The sequence below is a fragment of the Aquila chrysaetos genome, chromosome 26 (assembly GCF_900496995.4).
Source record: "Aquila chrysaetos chrysaetos chromosome 26, bAquChr1.4, whole genome shotgun sequence".
Taxonomy (NCBI): Eukaryota; Metazoa; Chordata; class Aves; order Accipitriformes; family Accipitridae; genus Aquila; species Aquila chrysaetos.
In genome coordinates this window covers 3,525,844-3,539,217 of record NC_044029.1, presented here as the reverse complement: position 1 = coordinate 3,539,217, position 13,374 = coordinate 3,525,844, and the positions used below count along the sequence as shown (strand labels likewise).

Here is a 13,374-nt window from a genome sequence, read left to right as displayed (position 1 = left end):
CATAGAGGCCAATCATGGTGGTCAGCCACAATTTGCCCTTGGTAAATCCATGCTGACTGTTACAAATCACCTTATTGTCCTTCATATGTCCAGAAAGGGTTCAAACAAACTGAAGTATGAAAAATTCACTAGCTGCAGTTTTCTTGAGAGAAATTTTCAGAGTGATTTTGAAAGCTTTTTCAAAATAATGATGTGTATAAAACCAGTAGAAACTCAAATCTTACTAATAGTGGTAAGAATATTTCTGTGAATGGTTGTTTTATAACTTGCAGTTTTATTGCGGTTTGATTAGTGAATTTCAAAGTAATTAATTAGGGTAAAGTTCTTTCTTTTTATCCCTAATAAAAATAAAATTAAAAAAAAATTAATTCTTTAAAGTCTGGTAGTTCATCTGTTTTGGAGCGTGTTAATACTTCATTTTGGTCGATACAGGAGAGTGATTATAACATGTTGGGCCACTAGATGGCACAACGTGATTATTAGTCTTACAGTTTGAGCCCAGCTAGTCTAGAAGAATTTTTTTCTAAAGGCACACATAGCTGTTGAGCGGACGTGAAAGGTATTGTTTTATGAAGAACTTTTTAACTGGAAATGGATACTTAGGATTTAATTACACATACATAGTTCTTGTACTAGAAGTCAAAGTATCTCTAAAATTTCCTGATCTTAAAGTTGCTCATTTGCTGAAAACAATCTCCTCTATTTCAATATCTCCTTCTGAAAAAGTCAGGATTCATTGCAAGATAAATCACATCTATTACAAGAAAAATGAACGTTTTAGCTGTGCAGAATTTTTTTACGTTGAAAAATGACCTCATCTGCCAAACCACAGGTCTGTTTAAATGTCTACTGAAGGTAAATAGATTTAGTACAGTTTTTTTTGTAGAAGTTTAATGCAAGAGAACTTCATCAGATGCATAACTTACTGAAATTCATCTGCCCAGTTCTGCAGAGATGAAATCAAAATTAGTTGCCATGTTTGATCTCACTGGACACGACTGAGCAGTGATCCAGGAATGCATGCTCACATTCTTCCTTGGTTAAAGATACTGGAAAGTCTAGATGATATGCCCAATGTGATTATCAGCAGTTTGATGACATTAAACACCCATTGATTTCAACAGGAACTAAGAACATGGCTTGTTTAGAAAATATTACTGCATTACTTCATATCTGCATTTCTGTTGCCTGCTTTTAAGGATCTGTCCTCAAGTAGTTTGCTGAATCACAACCTGATGTCAACTTCAGAAGAATACCATTGCAAGGATCAAATAATGGATGTCTATATAAATAATATATAAATAATAATTTTATTTTAATATTTATTTTATTATTTTAATAAAGTCTAGATGACTTTAAATCTACAGGATGACATATAGAGGAGTTTATGCTTTAGGATAGGTTTGAGGTATAGGGTAGCTCAAGGTAGGAGATAGGATCATGGAGAGTCATCTGCTTTTATTGCCACTGCAGTATACCAAGTTCTCCAGCTAAATCAATTAATGTTTCTAGTGCAGGTAGACTATACGTTTTTATAACTAAGGTTTGGTTTTTTTTTCAGAGACTGTTTTCACAAAATTAGTACATTCTACATTAGGCAAAAGTTGGAAATGCTATTATGTATCAATTAATTTTGTTCTTGTTTTCTTCAAAGGTTTCGTGGTACAGTATTTTGGGCTCTGTAGCAGGAGGAAGTAATATGAAAGTAAGGTTAAATAACAATAAACTTCCAAATGCAGGAGAAGAGGTAAGACAGAAGTAGAACTCCTTTAGGTCATTCTCTCTTCCTTCAAAAAACCCCAACTTTCTAAATGTATACATCTGATGTCTTTTTTTGATCAGGTAACTGGCCAAGCCTTTGACAACCCTTTTGATCTTTATTTTAAGCAATTGAAATTTTTCTAGGCTGAAGGCATACCAAAACCCAAAAAACGTTCTAGGAACCTTTTTTGAATAATGAATTAAATGATTCAAAAGCTTCATGTTAGACCAGTTTCTGTCCCTTCTGTTATAAGTCTGTTTTTTGAGCAACATCTAAGAAATACAAAAGGAAAAGAAAGTATATGATGTATTTATAGTGTGCCCCAGTCACTACTCCTTCCAGGGATTCAAAAAAAGAGAAATTCTAAAAAGATAGAAAATTTAATATTTTTCTTAATTGTGTAACTTCTATCAGCTATTTCTTCTTAACAAGACCTTACCTTACTTAATTCTGGCAACATGATAATATAACTCCTTCAATAACCTTCATGTTCAGACACAACTGACTTCTAGGTTCACGCTCGTTCCCTTTCATGCTGTGAACATGTGGCATGACAAATCATCCCACACATCTTTGATTACTTATGACTGATCATGTGACTGTGTTGGTACTCTTTTATATTATCTCTTCATTACAATTTGACGTTTTATTTTCTGAATTTGTTTGGGTTTTTTTGGGTTTGTGTTAGTGTAGTTTTTTTCCCTTTGGATCACACTCTGATGTTCCTGCACAGACTGAGTGAGTTCTGTTTTTCACTCACTTATGCATGCTATTGCATTGTCCATCTGAAGGATGACTGTGATCCATTGAAATACTCTGCATTTTGGGGTTTTAAGAAAGGGGCAAAAAAGCTTCAGCACATCTTCAGCAAATGTTACTGTAGTCTCAGACCTGAGTGATCATTTTTATATCTGGAAATCTTCATGAAAAGTTCTGTTCTCTGCAGGGCAGGTCTCTGTTTTGTGACAGGAGAATGATCTCAACCTCTTTAGCCCAGTGTTTCAAGCTTTCCTGGTTTTGTGAGCAAGCTCTATACTAACACCGATAGTCTTGTCTTTGGTGATGGAGAGGAAATCTTTCCTTTTGCGCCTGTTCCCCTATCTCCTCCTCAAAAAGGAAGGTGTATACAAAAAGCAGGTGTGTGTAGCTACTGGCAGGAGAGGCTTTGATGTTATTCTTAATATTCATATTATCAAATCCAGAGAATCAAGCTTCCTGCGATGTCCAGTGAGCTGGTTTCAATATGCTATCCTGCTCCAGGTGAATTAAGTGTTTCATTGGAGACTTTCACCCCACTGCTAGATGTTCTTTCTGTGGACTTGCTGCAATCAATCCAAGCCACTGACTGTCTTAGCTCTGGCAGGCACTGGAGATGCGCAGACCTGTGGTTAACCATATGCCTCAGCAACGGAACTTCTGGTTGCTTTAGGATATGCTTTTGCAAAATGCTGATCTGCAGGCAAAGTCACTATCTGCCTGCTCCATGGAAAAGGTTTGGAATTCTTGGTGGTGGAATGATCTATCAACTTATCAACATGAGAAAAGCTTGCTCTAAAGGGATACTACAGACTGTCTTACAGTAATTTCTGGTCTGCTGCTTCAGGATTCAGACCCAGCATTTGAAGGGATTTCTGTTGTTCAGAGGTCTCCTTATGAAGGCCAGACAGTATTTGAATAAGAGCACTGCAGTGATGCTGCATTATGATGATCTCGTTTCTCATGTTGTGCCTCAGTCACTGTGTCGCTTGTTTGTTATTTAAGACCCTAAAACTTCCCTTTGTGTAAGTTGTCCTGGTTATGGAGGGGAAGGTGGAAAAGCCTGTTAGGAGTGAGCTGTGACATTAAAGTGCAGGTGGGCAATTACTTGAAGGAAAAGCAAAGAGAAGATCTTGAAAATCTTGTTTGTTTCACAAACTCCAAAGTCCTGTTAATGGTGCTGAGAGGACCTGAGACATCCTCTGCCCATAAGAACCTAATATTACGTGGAAACGTGACATGTCTGTTAATCTAGGTTGTACTTTGATTGTATCCAAGACCATTAAATAATTTATTTACCAATAAGGTTTTAGAATTTGAGATTTGCTTTTGGTATGTACAGTGGGTGTAACTAGTAAGTATTTTTATTGATAGATACCAGCTGATGGGAAAAGCCTCTTGGAAGTACAAGGCTTAGATCCCAATGAGAAATACATATTTGCAGTCGCAGCATATTCTTCTGATGGAAAACTTATTGGTGATGGCATTGGGGAAACGACTAAGCCAATCCTTGCTTATCTACCTCTTTCTGCTACTACTGTTCGAGCCTATCTAACTCAGGTAGGGTTTGATAATAAACACATACATACTTTAGTTTGGTTGTAATGACTTGTTTTCACTGGTAGCTCTAAAGCATCTGGTAAAAACTCAAGACTTTCCTGCCAAAAGCTTGATAAGCACAAATCACAATTTTAACATAACAAAAGGTAAATTTGAGTAACTCAATTTTTAATTGAAAATTATTGGAAATTCCAGTTTAAGGGGAATGATGTCTATCAGCTAGTTTTCTTATTCCTGTTTTTCACTCTGCATTTAACTTCTTTTTTATAATTTTTTTTTTTTTTTTTTCATTTTTGTGGTTGACACCAAGTGTTAGAAATCATCTTATTAGTCATTACAGTATGGGATGAAAAATGTGATTGAACTTACCAGGTATCAAATCCGACCATTTTCATATTGAAATTATTTTTGTAGTGGCTTGTGGAAGACCACAGAGGCTCTGTCAGACCTTTATCATAATTTTCTGTATTCTTAATAAAGAAAATTTAAAGCAGATTGTGGCAGGAAGTGAATTGTCTAGCCCTATAGATCAGATCATGGGGAACAGTTAGAAGAGTTCCTAAAAACTTCCAGAGTAAGAGGTATCCACATGAATTTATGCCTACTTGTGCGGCTCCGTTTACATCCCATTATCCAGAGCAGCAGGGCATTCTGCAGTATTAACAAAAGGAAAATAAACCTAGATGAAATAATATGCCTTCAAAAACTGCAGTACAATACCTGTAAAGCATTCCACAGAGGGCTGTTAGACCCTTGGTTAACAGTCAGAAAGTCCTGTGCCTTCTCTGGCACTAATTCTGAAGGCAAACTAATATTAGTAGGATCAGATTGCTACTACAGGTGTTTTATTCAAATACGTCAGAATATACTTACAGAAATTGTAAATTTACATGTTGTGGGGAGGTTTAAAACCTTTCTTTATACTATAATCATATTTGGCTTGGTTATTTGATGAACATGGAAACTTGCTAATTTTTTTTCTTTTGTTGGGTTTTTTTTTTTTTTTTTTTGTAGGTAGCCTATCAGACTGGCAACTATACATTAGCCAGAGAAGCATTTTCACCACTGTGGGATTATTTTGTTTCAAATTCTTCTCCACTGCCTGCCAATGCAGCTGTTATTTCTGCAAGTAGTAATTTGACTATATCTGAAAACAGGTAACTGGTAAAAACAAAATTAAAATACTAGTTAATTATAGATGTGAACATTTTATTTTAAAGAATACCAGGTTGTGAAATTTTATTCAGACTTGTGATATGAAAAACATTCTGGAAAAAAAAAAGGTGAGAAATATGTTATAAAAATATAGTTGTTTATAATTAGCAGAGGAATTTTTTTTTATTTATGGAACTGCTAGCATTTACACACCTAATTCTTTATGTTTGTTTTCTTCAGATAATTGGGAAACATTTATAAAGTGGCTATTAATTCTGTGTGATGCATTTTCATATGCAAAATAAGTAATATGCCCTGGATTCTTGACTTTCCAATTAAGATAGCAGTAGAGTTCAGAAATTGTGAAAATTTTGTCAAGAACACCACCCAAAATGGGTAAAAGCTTGCTAATTTTGTTTTGGGGTGGCTATATAAATGTGCCAATAATCTTTGCGTATACTAAAGTGCTTAGAAGATATATTTAAAATTAATTAATTTATAAATAAATTTCAAATGCTCAACCATAATATTATGGGTTATTCATGATGACAAAGCCCAGCTAGAAATTTTGCGATTACATTCACTGAAATTCAGTAGATCCAAATGCAAAAATAGATCAACACTTAATTAATTCCCAGTTAAAAGAAAGAGACCTGTATGAAATAACAGACATGAAATACTATAATAAAAAATAGCTTTAAATATTAGTCAACTGCTTATAATTTGATAATGAATTATCATCCAGTATAACTGAACACAAATCATCATCTTGTGTGGAACTCTTTTTAGACTAATTCTTCATTAGGAAAGTTTTGGCAAACTTGTGGAAGAGGTATGAAAAAATTTTGCAGCATCTCCATTTCAATTTGACAGACTGGCTTAGTGTTGAAACCATAATGACAAGAAGCAACCTTATTGCATGTGTGTTAATAGTTCTTGAATGTGTCAAGAATTAAAGAAGAAATAAAGAAATGAAGATCTTTGTTTCAAGAAGTAAATACAGGGGGAATTCGTAAAAGTTTTGTCGGAATACTTCCATTTCCTCTTTACAGACAGAATAACCAGTAATCAGCTATCCTGAGACATATAATGTAGCTAGCGTTTTCTCTATATTTTTTTAATATACTTGCAGCAGAGCCCAGGGTTTTCTCATGGTAATGCTGTTTGGACGCAAGCAGATAGTGTAGGCTTGTGCGTGCTTTGAATCCTGTTACAGGAGAAAGTAATGTGTCTAAACGTACTTCTTGTTATTTGGGGCTCAGCCAGACCACTGGTGTGTATCCTGTCTGTCCTTCAAGTGCCACCCCGTGTCTGATACTAGGCATACAGATTGACCGAGGGTCTTGATGTTACATGCCATAAGAGCATTTGGGATTTACCGGCAGCCTGTGGACTGCATCGATGCAGGCAGATAATCACTAGACATCCTATTTCATGACTATGTGGATGTTTTAAATCCATCCCTGGCCTAGGCAATAAAGCAGGAATGCAAGTGTGGTCATTGTGCTTTTATTTTTGCACTTGTTTTTCATTAATCTTTTTTCCTAATCGGTTCTTTTTTTTTTCTTTTTAAACACATGCAGCTCCAGAGATAACATTTGAATGAAGCCACTTGCAGATAAATCAAATGAAGACAGAAAATTTTAAATAGCTGTGCAAAGCAGTTTCAGGGATTTTGCTTTTCTAACAGTTATGTCCAAGCCTAATTTTTTTTTTTTTTTTTTTTTTTTTTTTTTTTACAATTAATATGGAAGATTCTCAAAGCTGCAGTATCAGAGCTGAAATAAGGCAGTTTCAGTTCTACTGATTGGTAGCTAAGAAATTAGATGGACTAGGCTGAAAGGACATAGGACTTAGAGACAGTAGAGGGAGCTGGAAGGAAAGGAAACCTTTTGTTTCCAGATGGAAGCCCTGTTGATACCTTGGTAATGTCAAGTATGTGAATGTGCCTATTTGATCTTCCTTCTTGAGTATCAATCTCTTTTAAGAAATACAATGGAGGAGAAGGAGGAATTCATTTCTTATACTTCAACATCATAGGTTTTTTCCTGTAACAAAAACATTAAAAAAAACAACAACAACAAAAAAACAAGGACAAAATGCCCTTCTACCCCCAGGGAAGAGAAAAAGCAAACAACAAAAAAGCAGGCAGAAGAAAAGAGATTCTTTTGAGGCTTGTAATACAAGACATCGGTGATGAAAAGGAGTCTGTTACCAATACTTGGTAATGGACTTCACAACTGCATGCGTCATTGTCAGAATACAGAAAAATAATGTGTAAAAGGAGACAGTTAATAAATAAGTTGTAGCATCTCAAGTTTCAAAGTAAGTTTCACTGGATTAGATGAAACAACTAAGGAAAAGCTGTCTTAGGATGGTAGAAGGTGGCCAACAATTTGAAAAGGAGTCTTATACCTTTTATATATTTTTTTATGTTAGGAATTTTAAGCAATTTTTTCAGTTTTACGTATAAATCTTATTTCCAGAAGTAGCTACAGTAATCCTTTTTGTCCATAATTTTAAAATTAAAGACTGCACTTTAATATAATGCCGTTTCAGGCATGCAATATCTGAATCATCATTAACATGCTTTTACCGTTCTTTTGCTTTTTTATTTTGTAGGTTACGTTTTGAAGCTGTATCTCAGACTTCTCCTATTACCTTGCACCTTTTTCTGAGGAATATATTTGCTGTCTGTGACATTAATGTTGTGGAAGGAGCACTCTTCTGTGATTCCATCTGTTCCAATGAGATACTTTATAAGGAACAAGTATGTGTGGCTTAATATACTGGATTTGATTTTACTTTTTGATCAGCTTTATTTCATCATTGCAAGATAGATGTTGCAATGTACTAATCCTATTTACAGAATACTTCATTTTCTGTGAGTTATCTGGTCTTTCTTTCTGAAGTATTTTAGTAGCTATTGGTTATTTTGTATCCTGGTAGAAAGATGGTTTCTGAATCAGTTATTGCCTAATCCAAAGCCCAGTGATTCCAGCTGAGGAAGGATTTTCTTTGACTTCAGTGGTGGTAGACTATAATTTAAGAAGCATAATCATTGTTATTTTTGTCCTACTAAGATGCATCTTGGATTTTTAATTCTAAACATTTCTGATATTTAATACATGTATTTCCATTAATACTGAACTTCTGATGGAGTTTCATGGTTTAATATACTAAGTTTCTTTTATTTCAGACTTATAGTATAAGGGCATGTTAATGACACAAAAAGCTTTCTCTTTTATTTGGATGGTCAAGCTTTGCCTCTTGTATTATTACGTTCCTATTCTCCTCTTTCTTTGCTGAAGTAGTTGTCTCGTAAAAATGTGAGCAGTTGATTACTCTGACTTTACTGGATCTGCTTACACATGCAAGGACTGCAGCAGGTAACTGGAAGGGAAAGGAAGGAATTGTTATCCTCTCCTTACCTAGTCTGAGAGGTCAGCATGTGAAATTTCCATTCCACACAGGTTGAGGTTGTTAACCAGGCTTTGTAAATCATATGGGTAAATTCAGAGGGCACAATTAGGTCAAGGACAATCATTTCCTTTAGAATAATGTATGATGTTGTATTTGTTTATATACTTCTAACAGGTGTCAAAGTAAATTAATTTTTAGACTTTTATCTTACTTGCTGCTTATACTGCTTTTTAAACTGCCATAACATCTGCCTTCTTTCACTCTCAAATGATTTAAAACAACAGAATTCATATTTGAATCAAAATGTGGTTTTCTTTTACAGGTTGCTAGATTAGCAGAATGCGAAAGAATGACTGTGGCAATTGAACTTAGCAGTTGGTTGAATGATTCAAGTTACACCCTGCAGTCTGTTGTACAATGTTATGGTCTCCTTGCCCCGATTATTTATCACAAGATTTCTTCAGTGCCAGTAGTTCAGGTGAGAGCATTTTAAGACAAAGCAGCTGGCATCCAAGTCCTGCTGTTGTAGTGACTCAAATTAAACTTATAGTGGAATGTACAGCGGGAGAGCTAAATATCTAGGTTTTAAGTTCTTAGTAGCTGCTGAAAGAAAAGCCTTTTATGGTTTTATGTGTTCCTAATGCGTATATGTTCAGTGTAAGCTGCACAGATTCTACTCTCAGATATGCTAAAGTAACTGCAGAATATTGATTGTTTCTTCAGGATGATTTGTTGGTATTTTTAAACTATAGGAGAATCTATGATGTAACTTCTACTTGAATGCTATTTGCAGATGGCAATTTTGAGGAAAGAAAAACAGTATTTGCCTATGGCTTTTTTTTGGAATGTTTGCTTCATATACAGTTTTTTTTTTCTTCCTAAAAAAAGAAGGCTATTCAATGTTTTGATAATGCAGTCTTTAGTTTCCAGGCATGTGCTCCTTTCCAGAAGCAAGCACCTTCTCTTTGAGAACAGAGTACCTGAATCCTTTCCTGCCATTTCTGAAGCAGCAGATGTGCTTTTTTCGATTCAGCAAGGATACAGTAGAAACATGCAACTTTTTTCCCGTAATTAGGTATTTTTGTCAGGGAGCAGCAGTATGAGCATGTTCGCTCTGTGGGGAAGGATGAGGTGACTGCAGTGCAGGCAAGGCACAGACTAGCAGCATCTGAGCGTGGCAGACAGCGGGGCGTTGGTAAGAGGATCCACCGAGAGTCCAGAGAAGGTGAAGTTATTGGGCTGGCCCAGGGTCCATGCAGGAGGAAAAGTCAGGAGCTGCAGGAGCTGGAGCCAGAGACTGGAGACAAGGCTCCAACACAAGTGCAAGGTTCATCCAGGAGACGACTGAAGACCAGCACACCAATACCAGAGCTCAAGCAGGGACTGAAGGCTTGTGTCTGAGCTTAATTGGGACTGCGGGGCCCCTGGGCAGAAGATGTGAGAGAAGGCCACAAGTGAGGCTGCTCAGGGAATGACTATCGGGGCGCTCAGGGCCCTGAGAAAAGTTTTTAGGAGTGTTTAGGAAAAAAAAAAATCTATTTACATACACGGATAGCATCTTGCTTAAGAAGTCATTGGCTGTGATGACCTACTAAAGGCATGGCATGGCATGGCTAGCCACTGGAAACAGCTCCTGTTTCAGATTTCCTAATTAAAGGGGAAAATAATTTAGTTGCATGTTCTTTTCATGTCTGATAGACAAAAATGGGGGAAAGAAGTCTCTTTATTTTTAGAGCATACTGGAAACATTTTTCTTTCATTTAAAATTCTGACCAGCTAGATATATTTTTTAGCAGTCCTCTACTAGGAGTATGTCATCTCACTGAATTAAGCATTCTTTGATTTCATGTTAATTAAATCAGCAAAAATATCCATCATGTATCTGTAATTTAATATCTGTGATTTTATGTGAACATGTCATTTATTCCAAAAGGCTGTGGTTTAAATCCTGACACCGTTAAATTAAATGGAAATTTTATTATTGGCTTTTATAGGGCTAGCATTTCCTCCTATCCATTAGATTGCAAAGTATTTTTAAAGTTTGCCATCAGATACAATAGGCGGTACAGAGGTACAAGCTTGTAAGTGTGTTGTGGGCTCCAAACTTTGTTTTAACCCTTGTATTTACAGATCCTCATTAAGTGCTTGGCTGTCCTTCAAGAAATTCCAAGTGCTGCTTTGCAGAGGAGGCAGGAAGGATGTTATGAGAGTATTCAGCACATGATAGCTTGTACTTCATTTTATACAGCAAAGGTATGGTGTGTATTATTGTGCTTACAGCTTAGTTTAAGATATAGCTCCTGCCATTTGGAGAAAAAAAAAAAAAAAAGATTTAGTAAGCTGGCTGTCAGAGTAGTATCTTAGAGAACTGGCACTCTTAAATAGTAAAGGTATAGAAATATTTATTAGTGTCTTTGTACCAGTGCATTTTATATAATAATGACGTTTTGACTTTATAATTGAGAATTTTCATTTGTTCAGAAAATAGACTGTAACTATGAGTCCATGACATGAAATCTGTATTTTATATCTTTGTGTGTATTTTTACATTTAAGGTAGTACTATTTTCAGTAAGGCCTATATGTAATATATAAATTTAAAAGTTTAATTACTGCAAATAGGCCATATTTGTAGTTTTAATCAGATTAGCATATCTGGCTTATTTGCGAAGTAGATACAAGTGACTTTATACCATTTAGTCCCACATGCTGGCAGGATACAAACACCTTGACTTTTAACCATAATACATATCTGTAGGTCGCTTTATGATTCAGAAACTCAATCTATTTAGTGAGATAAGGAGAGAAGTGGTACCGGTAGGATTTTTTTTCCTGAGGTATAGAGAGTTAAAATACCCGCCACGATAAACGTATGCTGCCGAAAAAGTCAGCTTTCCCCTGTCTTCGGGTGCACCTCGGCTAAGGCTGAGCTGTGGCTGATGCTGTATCGGTGATCCCTCACCCCGCTCTCTGTAGGAGCCGGATCTCTGCGCTCACTTCACAAGATCAGCCTCAAATATCCTTAAAAGTGCACTGCAAGAAGACCCGGTCTTCATTCTTTCTGTGAAGAAGAGTTTTTTAAGCCTTAGCGTTGTCATTTTCTTCATATTAATCAATTGTGTCATGGCCGTGAGGGCAGCGTCGGGCCACGGCGAGGGCCGGGGAGCCAGGAGCTGAGGGCGATGACATGGCCGGCCAGGGCAGCACCCGGCCGTCAGGTTCAACCAGGAGCCCCGATCGTCGGGGGAGTTTGCGGTGACGAGGCAGGTCTGAGCCGAAGCCTGGAGGTCGATCCGCAGGCCGGGATCGGGTCCGGTGAGGCTAGCTGGGGCCAGGCACAGCCAGCAGCGGGCTGGTCCACGGCGATGGGAGCAGTGTGAGGTCAAGCTGAGGGGTCAGCCCGCGCGTCAGGAGTCGGGACCAGCGGACCCATCGCCAGGCCCAGGCACGGCGTGGAGCGCGCGTGGGGACCGGCGTTCCCGCCACGTAGGAGCTGGCGGGGACGGTAGGCTGAGGCACGAGCTGAGGGCGAGCTCCTGGCCCCATGGCGGGAGGGACAAGGTGGAGGCTATCAAGGCCAAAAAAGCCTATTAGGAACCTCGAAACCTTGACATGGTGCGTGTTTGTTGGTGGATTCCCCAGCTAAATGGCTGCTTATACTGCTCGGGGGTTTTTTATTTTTTTTAATTTTTCCCTTAGAGCTAGCATTTCAATAGAATAGCATACGGAATATCAAACAGAATGAGTGAATTGCAAGTGTTTCTGATTAATCCATGGTATATGGTTTTCTGCTGAGTTACAGTCAGGCCATGTACTGTATTTATCCTAAAGTGATCTATACGCTTATGTTGTATCCCAAAGACAAACATCCTAACGTGAAGTTACCTTGCATATAGCAGAAGCACTTTGGCCTTTAGAGCTCTATCTAGAGAAGATAAAGCCATCTAAAAACATTCCCTACACTGTTCATTTATAAATTCCATAATTTAAAAAATAAATTTCACCAGTCCTTTCACTAATACAGTTGGGATTTTCAGATGTGCACTTGATACCAGAGAGGTAAGTGAGGATCATTTAGTTACCCTTTATTTTCTTTGATAGCAGTACTGCCTGAGAACAGGGAGAATGTCAATCACAGCCATAGATACTTCTGGTTAAATCTTTCTATTCTCTGAGGGATAGGTTAAGCAGAAGTAGAACACATAGATAACATATCTGCAATTCCAATTATTTTACAGGTCTATAGTCTTGTTTTTTATATAGAAGGAAACATAAGTATTGGCTAATTAACTTCCATTTATAATATTAATGCATTTTGACAATTATAAGTAGAAAATAATGAAACATTATGTGTTATGCAAAACAAAAGTATATAACAGGTGATTCTCTAATAGGTACTACGTTCCTGGAAAGAATATGAACTAGCAGTAATTATTGTTAACTACGGGAAAAAATTGTTGGATTCCTCACCAACAACCTCACCCTGCCTGTCAGGAGCTCTAGAAACTGAAGAAACGGACACTAACAAAGAAGTTAAAGTAATTGCTCTGATTTTTACTTTTTATTTTCTCTAAATACTGTGTTCTATTATTTTGAAGACTACATTTATAAACTTTTTGTTTTAGAAGTGATTGTATAGAATAAGAGTTTCCTTGTCGAATAAGAGTTCCCAGAGTACAGCTGAGAGGCTTCTATTTAATTGTAGCCATCTTAGTTAAG

The 13,374-nt window shown here is 36.9% G+C and overlaps 1 protein-coding gene across 1 annotated transcript in view; it reads left to right on the top strand.

Annotated features, from left to right (window-relative positions):
* CFAP54 (cilia and flagella associated protein 54) overlaps positions 1-13,374 on the top strand; it is a 116,291-nt gene that overhangs the window by 40,412 nt on the left and 62,505 nt on the right. The window contains exons 22-28 of the mRNA XM_030003187.1: positions 1,655-1,747; positions 3,893-4,078; positions 5,093-5,235; positions 7,856-8,003; positions 8,979-9,134; positions 10,787-10,909; positions 13,050-13,193. Coding sequence (XP_029859047.1) covers positions 1,655-1,747; positions 3,893-4,078; positions 5,093-5,235; positions 7,856-8,003; positions 8,979-9,134; positions 10,787-10,909; positions 13,050-13,193 — 993 coding nt within the window. The remainder of the gene's footprint in view (positions 1-1,654; positions 1,748-3,892; positions 4,079-5,092; positions 5,236-7,855; positions 8,004-8,978; positions 9,135-10,786; positions 10,910-13,049; positions 13,194-13,374) is intronic.